At 36.5% G+C, this 17,387-nt stretch overlaps 2 protein-coding genes across 4 annotated transcripts in view; one reads left to right on the plus strand and one right to left on the minus strand.

Annotated features, from left to right (window-relative positions):
* Window positions 1–17,387, minus strand: part of LOC139772522 (SUN domain-containing ossification factor) — a 39,067-nt gene that overhangs the window by 18,518 nt on the left and 3,162 nt on the right. Inside the window, exon 1 of one of the 3 annotated variants that reach the window (XM_071706254.1) lies at window positions 11,122–11,544. The exons of 1 other annotated variant lie outside the window; for it this stretch is intronic. The gene's annotated coding sequence lies outside the window, so the exon portion shown is untranslated. Of the gene's footprint in view, window positions 1–10,940; window positions 11,545–17,387 lie in introns of those variants that run through there. One more of the 3 variants, XM_071706253.1, reaches the window with a different exon arrangement.
* LOC139772527 (uncharacterized) lies at window positions 6,350–8,950 on the plus strand. The gene is made up of 3 exons (XM_071706273.1): window positions 6,350–6,613; window positions 7,240–7,413; window positions 7,749–8,950. Exons 1-3 carry the CDS (start codon window positions 6,521–6,523, stop codon window positions 7,950–7,952), a joined length of 471 nt encoding a protein of 156 aa, XP_071562374.1. The 5' UTR covers window positions 6,350–6,520; the 3' UTR covers window positions 7,953–8,950.

Below are 17,387 nucleotides of genomic sequence, written 5' to 3' on the forward strand. Positions count from 1 at the left end.
ATAAATGAGAATAAATCGTGATTTTTTGATAACGACTGCTGTTTCCAGGCTGCAGAGAATCAGGCCGTTCATCACATTTTACTTATCAAATACCTGATTGGCTATATTCATATTCCCACATTGGACCGGATGTTATTTTTTCATTTCATAAAGAAAACCAATATATATTTTGGCGATTCAAAAATAATTTAGTTAAAATTGAAATTACTTTAACGCATCTTCGTAATATATGTAGCACACTGACTAATCAACATTAGCATTACAACAGTTTAACCAATTCAATTGTAGCAATTGACTGCAGTTACGGTATGTGTTGAATATACGTTAACATATTAACTTCATATTAGTTTAATATAACTTAATATAAATATTAATTTATAAATATTAATATCAATATCAATATAAATATTAATTTCATTAGCTTAACATAATATATTAATTTTATAAGCTGTCAACTAAATTTTGTCCAATACTCAACTTGTTTAATCAAGAGTTATCCAATTTACGCTACGTTCAACATTAATGATTAATCATGCCGGGCAAATGATATCTCATGGCAATGAAATCTTAACATTGTCAGAATAATCAACTCTATTATTATGCAAACCGTTCTCGTTTGCTCGATGACCCACTTGAATCGGAATCCGCGAGTGGAAGGACGCTAACTACCAGCAAGTGCAGCTTGATGCAAACATGACCGATCACGTCACGCCGCGACGGAAAATAAATATGGGTATTTGCGCCTAGTAGATTTAACTGATCAACCGACACTTACTCGATCATATATAATTTCAATGGTCCGTGATTGCAAAATGAAAGCTCATACTGCAAGAACATCTCACACATAACTGAAACGCTTTTCAAAAAGTACGTGCTACATTTATTATACATTTCTTTGGTTAAAAACATCTTCCTATTATTAAAATTGGGTCAAATAATAAACTATATATAATAATATAAAAATTTAATACTATAAATGATAAGAAACATATACGTCGCTTCCACGATATCTAACATTATGTTTTTATGTTACTTTTATATCTTTACGACACTGAGAGTACATATTGTGTGAAATATACCAGACGGCGAATACAATACTTGAGAAAGTCTTCAAAATAATATCGACATACTCGTTGACGCGCATTCTCTTTTTGAAATTCCACATTCGTGACTTGTTTCTTTGATTCGACAACATATGTACATGCGCATTTACCCATCGGGGCCATCTCCGCGTCTCGTTGTCGTCGGAAAGTTTCGATGTGATATATACGTACATATAACTTTGTCCACGCGCATCTCAAAAATCGGATGCACCTCTGGATGCGTTGTAGATGCGGTTTTGCCACGGGCCATTCTCAACATGAAAGTCAGAGTTTTGCCGGGATTTGAACGGCGACAGAAATTTGCACGACGATGTAATCGAGAACGTTGCGTATTATGGAAACAATTCTGAGTATCGCTCCTATCAGATGGAATCAAATCGTTTAACGGCTATTAACTGGTTAACGAAGAACAGGCATTTCAATCGCGTTGAAAATTCGTACGCGATAATAAATAAAGTGGCACAATATTGCGCGAGAAATTATGAAATGAAATATAACGGAAAACAAACTTGTAACAATGTCCAAAATGTGAATATTAATTGTGTTACGTTTAACTGCAGATGTAATTAGAGCGTTAATTAACCCCGCGTAAAGCGACGCGGCTTATTCTCGTCGCGGAATTCAGTTGGACTTTTGTTACTCGTGCGCTGGTTATGCATTTATTGTATAATGCATTAAATCGTATGTTAATTTTGGTTTTCGATAATCTCTACACACGTCGCATCGTCATTCTATTAAACGACTCAGTTTATATAGCGCCAATCGCGCGATTTAATCCTGATGGATGTCGGCACATTACACGTTCCTGCGGCGTGGTCAGCAAGGTCGATAGAGTGAAAACTTGTGTCGACATTGGATAATGAAATCAGGGACCCACGCACACCCATGGAATCTAGAAGATTAAGGCATGTTCTTCCCTGGGTTACACGGGCATCGTAAACTTGCACGTGAAACGCTCTTCGCGAGACATTTTGCCGTCGAGAAACGCGCGATTAAGATTTAAGTCGTTGCTCTGTCGAGACAGAATGCGCGACTGCATCTGCATCCACCACGCACGCTGTATCTGCAGTTCAGATCAATCGATAACTGATATCTGGTAAAGAGAGAGTGAGAAAGAATGAGAGAGAAGAGAAGAGCGTAAGAATATAAATTTTCCTACATAGCAAAAAAAGAAGAAAATATACATGTTTCTTTTATCTATAATATATCGTTTTGATTATTTTATAGATTGATAATTATAGATTGATAACTATTCATTATTATTTATAGATATGCATTTATAATCATTCTTCAAGAATTTAATCTCTTTTATAAGTTTGTGCTATCACGTATTCAAATGAAAAATGCTGAACCTCTTTCGCAAATATAATACAAGTGAAATATCAATTTCGTAATTAAGCATCTAGCATATGCAACAGAAATATTTAATTTTCCCTAAAATCTTTGATATTTCGCTACTATTAAAAAATACATTAGTTAATTTTATATGAATTAACTTGTTATCAGAGTTACAGATTTCTTTATGAAACTCGCATAAATTTTGAAAAGTAGTATTACTATCCACTACTAAAACAAAGTCCATCGGTGAAACACACGCCGTCATTCAATAAATAAACATATATGCTTCTACGAAACGAACACGGTTCTACTACAGTGTGTATAATATAAACCTTTGATATTAGAGTATCATTACGATAACAAATTATTAATAAGTACGATAAGTGGGACGATTATAAACTTTTGAAATATTATTATAGTTTCTCCGGAGAAAATTATATGTTACGGCGCTAATCTCCGACATCGAAATACGGATTGATTATCGCGTCCATTATCTCCTCTACCGTAATGGTGGTATATGTGTACATATACGTACGCAAGAGTAAAAGTAAACACTTTATTCTATTGACATTATCCTATTGGAGATGAAGGGTAATTGTGCGTAGCACAGTGTATCGCGAAAATACAAATCGCCATCACCGACAGTGAAACGGGAACGTCAGCCAGCCGGTTTTATCAACGTGGTGGACGACAAAGGCAAATATCATTGACAGTCCATTCTATAAATCACACTCGTAATCGCACATTATGTTAACGCGAGCGTAATGACAACGATCTAGATCGCCGCGCAAATAGAATCGCGCTCGATCGGAATGAAAGCGAAGATAACACGAATGGATAAGGATATCGGATGCGTTCGCCGATGCATCCGATTTTAAATCGGTCGTACAAAACGAAAATATGAGCAGGAGCAGTAGACGCCATTGAGCGAAACCGGCTCTTCTTAGAAATCGGAGCTGACATGGATAATTAGCCGGATGACAAGAATGATATTCGTCTTTCAAATGTTGTACAAGTTAATTGCCGCGGACTTTTCTAATCTCTTTATGCTCCCTTTACATCTCGCGACAAGCGCAAGGTAGTCGCTATGCCACAGATGTCAAACCAGCGCAACCGGTTTTTTGTTATGCCATATAAGCACGAAGGATATAAATTATATTTGTCGCATTATGGTTTGTCTCTTCGTTGAATCTCATCCGCGAGAGATTCAGTTTAAATTTTATTTCCATTGTATCTACTCTCGTATAAAATGCTAAAGTCAAAATTACTTTACCGTGTGTGTTCTTCATTCAAAAAAACATTCATTCATTCACTCTCTCCTTCTAGAGTTAATGCAGATTAAGATTGACAACGAGTGTATGTATCTATTATCCGCTTTTGACCTCTTCCTCTCTATCCGCTATTGAAAATATACATATAATGAAACATCCAAGTTTTTTTCAACGTACGTGCTTTTCACATGAGTGAAACTGACATTTTGAAACGCTTGACAATGTGGGATGTCTTTAGAATACTAGCTGCGACGGAGAAGTCGTGCTTATTTTCCTTATAAGTAAATACGCAGCATATTCCGGGCGCAATGCGGCTCTACACATCGCGGGAATATATTTTCGAGCATCCCGATTCTTACCCCGATTACGTTTGAGGTCACGCTCGCACTGCATTGAATTCCGCGTCACGTGTGACTTATCGACCTGCTCCGAAGGAACGAGAGATTTGACAGAGAAAATTGCGGCCGCTCATCGATTCTGCCGCGGAAATATATAGGTTGACCGGCCGTAAGTGGAGTGAAAGCTCTAATTAGCGGGCGGGGAGATTTCACCCGCTTTTCAGAGATCGGCTTTACCGTATATAGCGCGTCGCTGGCAATACGATTCGCGCTCGTTTAATGGGCACTGTCGACGATTGTCAAATTCGCCGACGTTATCACCGTTATCATTATTAAACTACAAAACGCGGACATGCATTGCACGACAATAAAGCTTACATGGATGTTTAATTAAAGCAGTTTATGAAGGGAAGGTAACACATTGCGGCGACAAGTTCGATTTTTATTGACGTGAATTGCAGTAGCGCTCTTGACGCACAAGTGCCTTTGTAAAAATTACATGTAACAAAGCCACGCGATAAAAATTCAAATTGTATAGAGAATTTAATAGAGATTTACAGAAAAAGGTCGTCTTTTTTAATTCTTTATCTCAATTCTACAAAAATATAAATTTAATTAATTATTAAAAACATCAAAGGTTTTTGATACTAAACTTTTTTTTATCCATAATAATTTTAGGTCAGACTTATTTTCTATTACCGAAAACAATTTAAAATTAATTATTTAGTATCAGTGAGTTGTTTCATTCTTGCTTACAATCCGATATATTTCCGATGTTTATCGCAATCAAAATAAAGAAAAAATTCTTAGTGAAAAAATTCCCCATTGCGAAGCGATTTCGATAAAAATTCGCTCGACGTATTGGATTTTCTGCGGAGTGATGTCTCTTGACAGCGCCGACCTAATGAAACTCGCGAGACATGTCGAAAATGAAGCCGAAGAGCGGGGAAAGAGAGAGAGATGGCGAGCGATGGAAGCAAGTAAGGAATTCGTTAACGGTGGGAAAGAAGGAGAAAAGTGACGAGGGGAAGGACAAGAGGGCGAGGCAGCGGCGAGAGAGTCAACTCGGAGGGAGTTATGATGAATTAAGCGAGCGGCCGAGCGTAGCAATGGAATGAACGTGGGCGGATAGCGCAAGTACTGCCGGGTGTATTTTCGTGCGTGGTTCCCATCCGGGAAGAGATACGGATAATATGCTTTTACAATTGTAAGAATGCATTTTCCATGGTTCTAGAACGAGTGCCGACTTTTCTCTGTTAGAATCAATCGACGTTTACAGACCCGTGACCCGTATACTTTTCCATAAAGTTAATTGGAAGCCCTGAGATAATTTAATTATTTTTTTCTCTGTTGTTGCAGAAAATCATGTCGTTTTCTCGCAAGGATGGCAAATGAATAACCGTAAAATAAAGAAATAGGAAATTCCTGTGTGTGCAATCTCGATTGAAAATAATTTCGATCAAATAAGACAATACACGTCAACAACTTGAATTTTTAAATTCCAGAGAGAATGATAGTCTAAATAAAATTTCAAGAGGAAAGCTTGGAATTGACAATAAATAAACAGTTTTCTTTCTTCTTCCATCAGCATTTCTCGTCGAATTCAAGCACTATGATCTCAAAGAGCGATTCAATATCTCTATAGCACTCAATATTTAACGAGGAGTCGCCTGCAACAATTTGAGCGCGATGCAATGAGATGCAAAATTATTCGCCGCATTTCTCCATTCGCCACTCTGGCCAATAATTACCCTTTATCTTTTGCACCACCGCACCGCCGTGAAACTCGGTGTCGCGCAGAACGTCGCGCGACAAAGTTTGCTCCTCCAACCGAATTTCCAACGGCAGGTACTTCTACAAAGATCGTAATTCTCGGTCGGATTAGGCTATCTTCAGATTTATCGCTCTCCTTTACATCCCTAATGCCATATCGTAGTAAAATTTCACGAGAATCCTTGTTCGAGCTCACCAGAATAGATTGTAATATAACAATTGCTAAATATTTGATTGGCGCGCGAATAAAAATAACTCGCTACGTAACATAAGTTTATTATATATTCGTTAAATTAATAAACTGTTATCCACGTACTTAGTATTAATTAAAACCGTTATTGAGCGTAGGGAATTGGGAAGATCGTTTTTAACGTGAGACTCGTGTCCGCGGTTAAGGACCATCTTCAGAGATATGGAGTACAAATCTTCTCAGATCCACCGCCAAGGTTGAGTACCAAGAACCATATTGCCATGACGCATTAAATGCATTTAGCGAGGAAGTGGGGACTTATATAGTCGGTTTAATGTTAGTCAGTGTCACACTAGCCACTGACAGGTCAATAGCTGGGTGGAGCGTTTCTCAGCGTAGTTGGAAACAAACGTCGTCACACTTCGAATGTCTCGGCGAATATTTTTCTCACCGTGATTATAAACTTGCGCGTCTAAATTGAGAGAGTGTGCGAAGTGTAATTTGAAAATGGCTGAGGAGACCAGCTCTGCACCCAGTCTATTCACGAGACTGAAGGGATATCTTAAGGAAGCGCCGTTCTTTTGCAAAATTATCGAACTGGTAAAACTGCTCGTTGTTATAATCTCAATTATCAGTGTCTCACTTAAAAATTTATTAGATAGTAATACATTAGATACGCAAATTGAATATTTTTTTCATTTTTTCAACATAATTCTCAGAGAATTACAATTACCGTTGTATCTTTAAGGTAAATGTACCAATGCCTGGACATTTTTATCATTTCAGTCCTTAAATAAGTTGTAACGCGAATTAAAATCAAAGAATCAAAGATAAAAATATTTTTCTTGTATTATATTTTTATCTTCGATTTTAATTCGCGTTATATTTAATTAAAAACTAAAATGATAAAGATAATGTCCAGATATAGGTCTTAAGAGTAGTTAAGAGTCCCGGCATTGGTACATTTACCTACAAAATAAATAGTTGACTTTCAATAATTATTACGTTTGATTTAATAATAAATAATTCTCATATTTCAAAATATTGTTTGAACGGTCCAACACTTTTGAGATCAACGGAACAAAGTCTTTTTTTACGTTGCGGTACAACCTAATAGCTAATAGCGTGTTTAGAGATTTTTTTTCTTTGAATTTCTTCATTCTTTGCTTTGAATTTTTCTGTGAAGCTCTTATTTTATAAAAAGAAATAACAGTTAAACGTTACAGGTTCTCTGCGTCATTGCAGCGGGATTAGTCGCGGGCCCATTTCAACAGAATCAGATGCGGCCGACTGACATACACCACATAGCGATATTTCATGTGGCAGTATGCGGTTATATTCTTATAAACGCGATTCTTATTATGAGTCACTTCTTGGGCGAAAGATTGCCTAAAAAAACGGTGAGTTAAAACACGAAACATTATACCCTGTCGCAAATAAAAGTAATTAATTAGCGCGAAGCACAAAAAATGCGTTCTATAATTGCTAATATAAAAACGATCGTGTTATAAAAGAAAAACGAGAAAACTTGAAAAGAATTCTCTTTGATTTTTGTCAATTGTGTTTCACGGAGAGTTTAAAAAACCGACCAAAAATCGGACAAGGGTTACGTGCGTTATTATTTTGCTATATATTTTTCGCGTTTCTTAAAAAAAAAAAAGCAATTCCACTAAAAATTTAATTACATAAATTAAAAATTTCCGTCTTTCTATTTTTCATTTCCTTCTTTTTGCAGGCTCTCATTTTTTCGACAATGGGAGCGATTCTGTGTTGCACCGCCGGCCTGATTCTGATTCGCGACTGGGACAATTTCTCGAGTAACCTGATTCACGCGTATCTGCAGGAATACAGCGATCAAACGGTAGCGGCCGGTTCTTTCGCGATCTTGGCAGCTCTGGTATTCGCCGTAGATACGTACTTCACCAACAAGAACGATTGATCGCCCATCGATCAATCGTCATCGTGAAGAGCGAGGCGGAATCAACCGGTTCATTTATATCGTCCCGCCTCGTTAACTAAAAGTTAAAAGCTATTATTTCACAGATTTCACTAATTGTTTTTTCTTCCAAATGTTCTATTATATTCCACGATTTTTGTAAGAAATGTTCTTGCTTCTTGAACGTCTCCGCTATAGTATTATCTTTGTTACCGTATCGTGAAAGTCATCATGAGATCATTTTAGAGTAAAAATGTAAGATTTATTCTCAACAAACTGCATTTGTGATTGCTTCTTATTAGCAAGCACGTCATTTTGTTAAACATATATTTTACGGAATATACGCAATGCTTACAATGAATAATTGTCATGGCACCTATTTTCGTTACACTATCCTCGCGTACTTGTAGCTTAAGGGTACCGAAATATTTACGTCTGCCTAGCTAGTTTCTCCTTACCTCCGCACATAGTAATGTACATTAGCGTTAAATTTTCGTTATACGGGAAGATGTTCTAGGCAAACGTAAAATACTTGTACGCAATAGGAATTTCTAATATGATCTCGAATAGGAAAATTGGGAATCATATGCAATACTGGATGAAAAGGTTCTATATCCATGTTCTACAAATTGTTCATGTCACAAATTCAAGCCGTGGTTGGAAATCGGAAAAAAGTACGTTCTGTGTCGTAAAATGATCCAAAAAAAGCTCTGCGATAACAAAGATATCGCTGCCAGACTTTTTATGAAAGATAAAAACTTGTTCATCATAAACAAGGAAGACAGCGTGGATTTTGAGAATCAAAATAATTTTTTTTCGCAAGCTGTCTGCAGAAAAGAGAATATAATTTTATAAGATAAGATTTATGACTTAAAAATCAAGTTTTATGTATCACGTACAAGATTACCTGTTAAGTTATGTATCATTTATATTCATTATTATACTTATGCGAATCGAAATATAAAAAATTCTCATAACGATATAAAAATATGATAACTGAATACTTATATTCATTTGCATGCGCAATCACTCTTAAAACTTGCAAATAATGCATTCAAAAATTTGCAACAACAATGCACTCTTAAAACTCAATGCACTTTATTCCCTGCGCAAAGATAACAGAGAAAATTCCATTCTCTAAACATCTTAAAACGTGGCGAGCAAAGCAAAATTGACCAAGTTCCTGAGGAGCTTTTTCCGGAGATGAAGGCACTTGCCGAGTTCTTATAAAAGCTAAATCTCGAAGAAAAATCTACATGGTCGCGCTTTTTACTTTCTGGCAGCGAGTCGCAGTGAAAAGTTTCATTTGCCTTATTGCCATACAAGAAAGTCATGGATTTGGTTGGCGGTCCCTATCTATTTGTCGAAACCCGAAAGATGATTCCGAGAAGAATGCAGTTTCTCTCTTCCGAGCGCCGTCGTGGCTTTCACGTAGTTCCTTCGCGCGCAAGAGCGTATAACAAATTCGACAAATTCCGCACCGAGTGCTCCGAGAAGGAGCGTAAGGGAAACGTGAAAGTTATCCGCCAACCTACCCTGCTAGGAAAAGTCCGATGAAAGAAATTCCGTTTTATAATACAAGGTGGAGAGGAAAGTTTAACAATGCACGCACCAATCACTTTTTTTTTATCATCTCATATATAACAACGATGAAAAGACCTTTTTTCAACAGATACTGTACACCTTGAAATTGATGCTGTATATGTATTTTTAAAAGCTTTTCCAGATTTATTCATGCTATCTCTATATGTTCAAAAAAATATTTTATTACATTCAGTTCACATTTGTATGTCTTCATTTGTTATGTCGGATAATATTTTTTATACACTGAGAAAAACAATTTTCTGCATTTTAGTAAATATTAGTTTGCATACAACTCCATTTACTAAAATGAAGAAAATTTTCTTTTTTATTAGTATATGTGTATTCACTGAGAAAAAAATATATTAATAAAAAGGAAAATTTTCTTCATTTTAATAAGTGAAGTCACAGTTGTATGCAAACTAATATTTACTAAAATGCAAATAACTTTTTTCTTAGTGTATCTTCGATCAAGAGCGGAGGGTATAACGTCGAAATATCGTCATCGTAATAAGAATTCTCCTTTTCAGCACGTGAATGGTACAAGCATTTTCTTGATCGTTAGAAACCTTAAAAACGTGTCGCAATAAATTTACCGTGATCTCATTTTCTCCGGCGCCGGAAGATTTAAAAAAATACCTCGCATTTTTTTCACCTCCCAATGCAGACGCTAATTTCGTATTTTAGACTTTTAGAAAATTCGATCGATAGCAATATTAGACAGACTTTCAGCAGGAATTGTAAATGGATTGTTGTGACCGTGGGATAGATACCGTGGGAATTTTTGGAGCCCGATATCTCTGGAACGGTAAATAGGTACACTCTGAGACTGACATATCTGTAATCAGATTGACGAGACCTTTCGTTTGGTACCTACTTTATGACCAAAATCGAATGTGAAAAAAATGGGTCCAATCTTGTTCTCTTTTAAAATAAAATAAAATAACGTGGTGCTTTGTAAAACAAAAAAAGTTTAAAAGCGTGTTTCGCGGGTGAGTCATAAAGATTCTTAAATTCAGTTCAATAAATAGGAAATTAACGATCATGCGACGTACAGACTGTACTGAGCTGGACGGACTCGCGCGGAACACGTGAACGAATTTCTGTGATTCCTTGACATAGCCAGAATAAATCGTGATAAGATCTCTGTAGGCGATGCACGTTTCTAGATATTTCCTTACCAAGACGTATCCCAATCATGTCTAACGGTAGACGAATATAAATGCTAGCAGATTAATCATTACAACTATTATAAACTATTACTTAAGAAATCTTCAAATGAGCAATGTTTATTGGACCTCGACGTTGACGAATGTATTACTGAACATATGACGACAAATAATCATCCAATAAACCAAAAAATCATCAGTACGAAAAATAACGATGCATATATTTAAGAAACTAACATACTTTTCAAATGTTGAATGAAAAAATGTCGCTGATAAATATTGACGTGATAAATATTAACAATGTGCCGTAGATCTATCGTGTATCAACGACAATTTCACTAATCAATCTCTTCGCAGGACCCCCGGTCACGTTCAAAACTACCACGAACTAAATACAGAATTGTAAAAAATTGTACTGGTACCGGTTTCCTCTCGATATATACGTGCATCAAAAGATCGTCGCCGTGCGAATTTCACATCGACAATAAATATTGATCGAATATCGAGAATATCCTTTCGAGCCAATCATCCGAGTCTTTAACGACACGCATGCACCAGTGACCAACCCACTGGGTCAATTCTTCGCGTAGTTTCACGCATATAGGTACGCACGCACTTTCTCTCTTTCGGTCACCTAACGATCGCGCGTCTTAGACGCGTCTTAGTCGCGGTTTAGTCAAGTTTTCGGTCGCAAAACCGCGACGAGGGTTGAGAAGAAACGCGGTGCCCGATCAACTGGTCCGTTCACGCGCCCATACCGGCGGCCGCTCGAACGTGGACTGACACAATCGCAATCCGCCCTCTCGTGCAGCGTCGCGTCGCAGCGCGCGACCCTTCCACGCCACCACCCCCTCACGACCGCACTGTCAGCCTACTTGACTGCTTCCACCAGCACCCTTCTCTCTTACCTCCTTCCCCCCTCGTGTCGCGGTGCCCGAGTCGGTGCGCGACTTTCCCTCCGTCGAGGCTTTCTCGTCCTTTCTAATCTGCCCTTTTTCTCCAGGAATCCCCTCTTGGTCCGCCTGACCGCCCGAACGCCCATCCCCCTGACTCCGCAGAACGGAGTTCTAACAATTTGCAGCCAACCACGGTTGCTGCGATGCTTTTTATGCCCTATAAAGTATTCACGTGTAAAAGTGAGACGAGCAAGAGTGGCGCGTGCTCCGCCCGGAAGGTATTTCGTTTGTAAATTTTTAACGTTCTGCATCTTCCAGATTGTGTTACGTATGGCGGAATTCTTGTGATAAATGTTTTCTTTTCAGAACTTTTCTTCGAAAAGGTCCTGTTATATTTCTATTTTGAGATTTTATTTCAAAAGTATCTAATATGAAAAGCTAAGAAGCTTCGAATAAAGTGGCGTCTGTTTAATTAAAATTAAAAAATACACAAAAATACTCTCTGTGTAAAAATATCTCGGTAAATATTAAAACAATATTGGGAAAATACATTGAATGCGACAGCGACCAAAGTGGCGAAATAGGAAATTATCAACATAGTTTTTCGAAATGTCAGTTATCCACTGACATTGATCATTCTTTCGTTAATTTTTTTACTGGATATTATACAGAGACACCAAATATAGATAATATAATTTTGCAATATCGTCTGTACGTGCGTCCAAAGATGCATGTTCACGATCGAAGTGTCAAAATTTGTCCGACTAAAGAAAATGCCACACACAAGGCGACCCTAAATAAATCTCGATGCTCCATATGTGGAATTAAAGACCGTTCGCCGATCGTCGGAGCTGGAAAGCGCGGTGATTTATCGATCTACACGTCTTTTCAACGGAGACGAAAAGAAGACGGAAAAGCTTCTCGCGTACTTTCAATAATATAATTTTTCAAGTCTGCGTCTCTCGTCGTACAAATGCCTGCGCCTCTCTACGTCACAGAAGAAACATTACGTTTTATTACGCTACGGTGATAAAAAGAACGCGTTAATCCGATATCGACTTCACGTATGCCGCGCGTCCAAATATATACTGAGTTATCAGTTTAGTCTTTTTTTTATATAGAACATTTTTTCATCGAAATTGAATCTCTCCGCGTTAGAAATAGATTGATTATACACTCCGAAAAAAGCTGTGATCGATACACCGCAAGATTTAACACGTAGATGCAGTTCTTCGAGACAATAATGAACTTTTATTTCGAAATCAATAACGAAACGTTTAAACAGATTAGACAAAATGTAAAAATTTTAATAAAAAGTTCTATTGCCAGAAGCCGCAAATAGGTAAAATACAAAATAAAATAAAAAACTCTTTTATCTTGAACTTAACAATATAAAGAAACTGCAGCAGATGATGATCCCCAGAATTTTCCCCGAGGAAGCAGCGATCCTAAATTCATCAAAGAATCCGACATGAGAAATGAGGTCGGACGTTCTGCAACATCCCGCGCATCAGAAAAATGTTGGCATCGCGAATGATGCGGCTTGTACCGCGTTTTTATCGACGTGAAACGTAATTCGTGAGGGAGGGATACAAGCATGATCCCCGCTGTAGATACCTCGAAAAGGAGGACACAGCTGCAATTGCAGCATGCTGTACGAAAGCATATACACAGGGCGATTCCCGGTTCCGGCCCGGCGCAGGTCGCGCTTCCGACAAACGGTATTTCCGTGGCTCTATAGTGACACGCGAGCAATGAATGTGCGAGCTCTTCTCGAACGAGGAAGTGCGAGGAAGTGAGGGTTTTGCATAAAACTCCGGCCTGATCTCGGGATCGGTTACACGGCCGAGTTGGACGCTCGCCAGAAGCATCCCCCGTACAACGTCATCCCCCGCGTACTAGCGCGCAATAGGTTCTCGCGATAGAAAACGAAATATAAACGCAATCCAACGACTCGTTTTTCATCTCGATATCCGTAAAGTAGACACGCTTTTAATCTGCGCTGCTGCGCGAAGACAAATGTGCCTAGAGTATTCAACGCAATTGCTTAAAATGACATGTATTCGTGTTAAGAAAACGCGATGCCAGATGTTAGTAATAATTAGTATTAATACAATAATAATTAATGGCCATTATTAATAATTATGCAAGTAATTATTTGTTTTTAAATTTAATTAAAGCATTGTTTCTATTATATTTTTGCTGCGAGAGCTAATTAATTTTGCAATAATAGTAAAACCTGTTTCTGCAATAGCAAAGTTCAGCAAAACTTTTTGCTATTGCAACAGAAGGTTTTGCTATTATTGCAAAATTAATTAGCTCTCGCAGCAAAAAATGTTAGTTGTCCCATATTTAACAAATAAATTTGCTGTTGCAGCAAAACCTTTTTTTTCCGTGATATAATACGTTTGTAAATTCTTACTTTCTTCAAATTCATCGATCGCTATATCAGTTCTTGAAGTGTATCGAGAGTTCTAAAACTTTTTGAGGAAGAGAGTCAGAATTTTATAGAATTATATTAAAATTCTAAAAATGGAGCGCTAATTTCGCAGATATGTATATATATGTTCATTAAACGCGAAGCTATTATATATTATATATACAAGCTATTTCAAGACCGATAGATATCTTTTAGCCTTAGATTCTTATATGTTTCTAAAGATAGTCATTCTTATAAATAATATCACGAACATTGGTTATACAATAGAATCGTATCGACCTATATATTGTCCCTTCATATTAATTGCTGCAGATAGATGCGGAGTGCATTGCTATAGTTGTCTTGATATTATACCAAGAAAAAACAGATTGTTTGCGTCAAGGATGAAAAGCGCTGGTTAGATTTCATAGGCCGACATCAATTTTGATCCTGAAATCTCAATAGTCGTTTCCGAAGAATTTTGGCGTGCTGAAATCGAATCCGTTACCCGAATTGCTCTATCACGTCAGGTTTCGGAGATATATGTACCTAAAAGCGCCGAAAAGGTCATTTTTCGGTTTTTTTTAGTTTGAAATAATTATAAAATGATATTGTTACGTGTTAGACCCATTTTCTCGACGGATTCGAATTCTGCAGGAAAAAATATAGAAACCATACGTCAAACTTTCATTACTACTTCGCAGATGTAATCATCAATCAATACAATTTAATGACAAATTTTTCAATTAAAAAAAATTGATTTAATAATAATTAAATAATTAAATTAAACGCACAGTTACTTCATGTATTATTCTGAACACAAATTATATAGATCTTACAAGTTATCGATAAATTAATTGAAATAATGTACGTCAAACACGATATGCAGAGAGAGAAGAGATAGATTATGAACGGAATGCATAAGCTGTTGTATTAACCTTCTGTTAATCTATATCTAATCATTTGTCAATCGCATTAATAGCAGATGCTTTGTTAATTGGTCTTTTAACTTGCTGACGTCATTAAGGAATTCCAGGCTGAATTACGGAATAATTGCGAAATTAAAATACACACTCATCATTGCATAATTATATTGCCCTTATCGTCGGCACGTGTACGAAATATGAGCATGTAATAAATGTATAACGCAAGTGTAAAGCGATATAACATTTCGAGATATCGGTGTTGGAAGAAATCGCTGTTCTATCATTAAGCGCGAGATACATGTGCGCCGCACACGTTGGCATTGAATGGGATTAATTTGCTTTAACAATAAGCGCCCCAAATACGCGCCTAATTCCTCTTGTTAGATACACGGCGATATAACGACGTCGATTCGAGTAGCACACTCAGGCGATCGAGACTTGATCCTGGCGGCTTAACGTTGGAATCTATAAGGAGCGAAAGGAGCATGGGGACGGATCGTTAGAATCTATCTCGATATTAATGAGCCGAAGAGATACAGCTCATATACACACAAACACATACGTACACGCATAGCGATAGAGATTAATTTTCCCTGCTAAGTTCTATCGGTTACCAATAAGAGAACTCGACGGTCGAGAAACGCCCAAGCAATTCAATGTCGCGGTATACGGCTTATAGGATAAATATTTGATTAGCAAGAATGTCAACGTACAACTTGTCAAACGATCTAATATCTATCAACTGAAATCTATTATTTCTTTCATAGATTCTGCATTTATTCTGCGATGTTTTAAAAAAAAGTGATAATGACCGATATTAATTTTAGCCTCCACGACAAATTATGAAGATTTTAAATATCCTTATCATTAAATTTTTGAAAATTAATGTATCTAAATTTGTACAGATGATAAAACCTTCGTGTTACTGGAACGAAAGTTTTATTTGCAGGAATATTACTATTTTCAATCGCTCACAGAGTTATTAATGTTTTAATCTAAAAAAATATATGTATTAAAAATGGCTTTAAAAAAATTCATATTGCGACTGCAACATCTTCTATATACAAATTATATTTTTTATATCAATAAATAAAAACAGAGATAAAACTGAAAAAAAACAGATATTTCTATTAAAAAAACAACGAAATTGCATGATAAATATGCCGATGCAGAATTACGTAACAGTTTACAGTAGCTAAAACGCACTTGTATCTGTTAAATTATTTTATTTACAAACGAATAATCTATTTACAAACAAATAATATTTATTTAACGATGAACAGTATAAATTCGTATTGATTTCATCAAGGAAGAGAAGCAAAAATATTTTCGGTTGTTTGCGAAGAAAAATACACACACGCTCTTTGTATAGATTTTCAAAACGTAATTCTTCGATAAAAACGTTGAAAGTTTAACATTGCAATATTCTGTTTAACAATGCGAGTTAAAACGAACAAAATCCTCGATCAAATTTTCAATAAAATTTAACTCGCGAGAGTTCACCGAATAATGAAATAAATTATGGTAAGCTTTCATAAAAATTAAAAATTTATAACAAAAGAATACGATTTCTTGCAAACATTTTTATAATTATTTGTATGAAGTTGTTAATCTTTAAAATTGTTGTGTCATTAGTTGTAACTAATTAATTTCTGTTGGTCACAGCAAGACCTGCGCTACAAATAATTACAGAAATTTAGCGAGTACAACGAAGAGATTGGTCAGCGCTTTGCGCTAAGTGCATTTTACATTATTCATAGCTCTTCGACAATTTTGTATTCGTGAAGTGTTATTACCGTTATTGTAAACCTTACTCTACGCTACAACGCAAAAGTCCACGAAGTGATAATGATAAAATTCATTTATTTCCTGTGAGGCCACCACACGCATACATAATAATAGACGTGTCATTGTACACGTTACGACGTTATTATATTAATAAATTATAAATGCTCCTATTTACTGAGGAAAAATCAATTATTGCATATTGCGCTCGCAACAGGGAAAACAACACTAGAACATCATTAATTTCTGCACTTCCTATAAATTTCCGATATGGAGATGCTTCTCTTTGAAGGTAGTGATTCTTAGATTCTTTGCGATATTACTGACATAATCAATATATCTTTTCTCTCTTTTTCTTTCGGGGGATATAAAGAAAATATTAAAGCCAAACGAATGCAATTTACGCGACAAAAGTATACCGGTAATGAAGATAATGACGCCATCGTCTGGTGCGGCTAACGAGTAAAAGAATCACTCTTTTAACGACGTGTACATTAGAATTAACAACCGTTATGGTAAATCGATCGTTTAATGTAAATACATATGATAGTGCGTGTGAAATGTGATAATGCATGTGAAATAATTTGTCAACAGACAAATTATTATGCAACGAGTCAGACAGTACCTCGATATCATGAAGACAAATATGAGCGAATGCTGAC

This window comes from Temnothorax nylanderi, unplaced genomic scaffold (assembly GCF_030848795.1).
Source record: "Temnothorax nylanderi isolate EJ_2023f unplaced genomic scaffold, tnyl_v1.0 TNYL_tig0051_pilon, whole genome shotgun sequence".
NCBI classification, from domain to species: domain Eukaryota; kingdom Metazoa; phylum Arthropoda; class Insecta; order Hymenoptera; family Formicidae; genus Temnothorax; species Temnothorax nylanderi.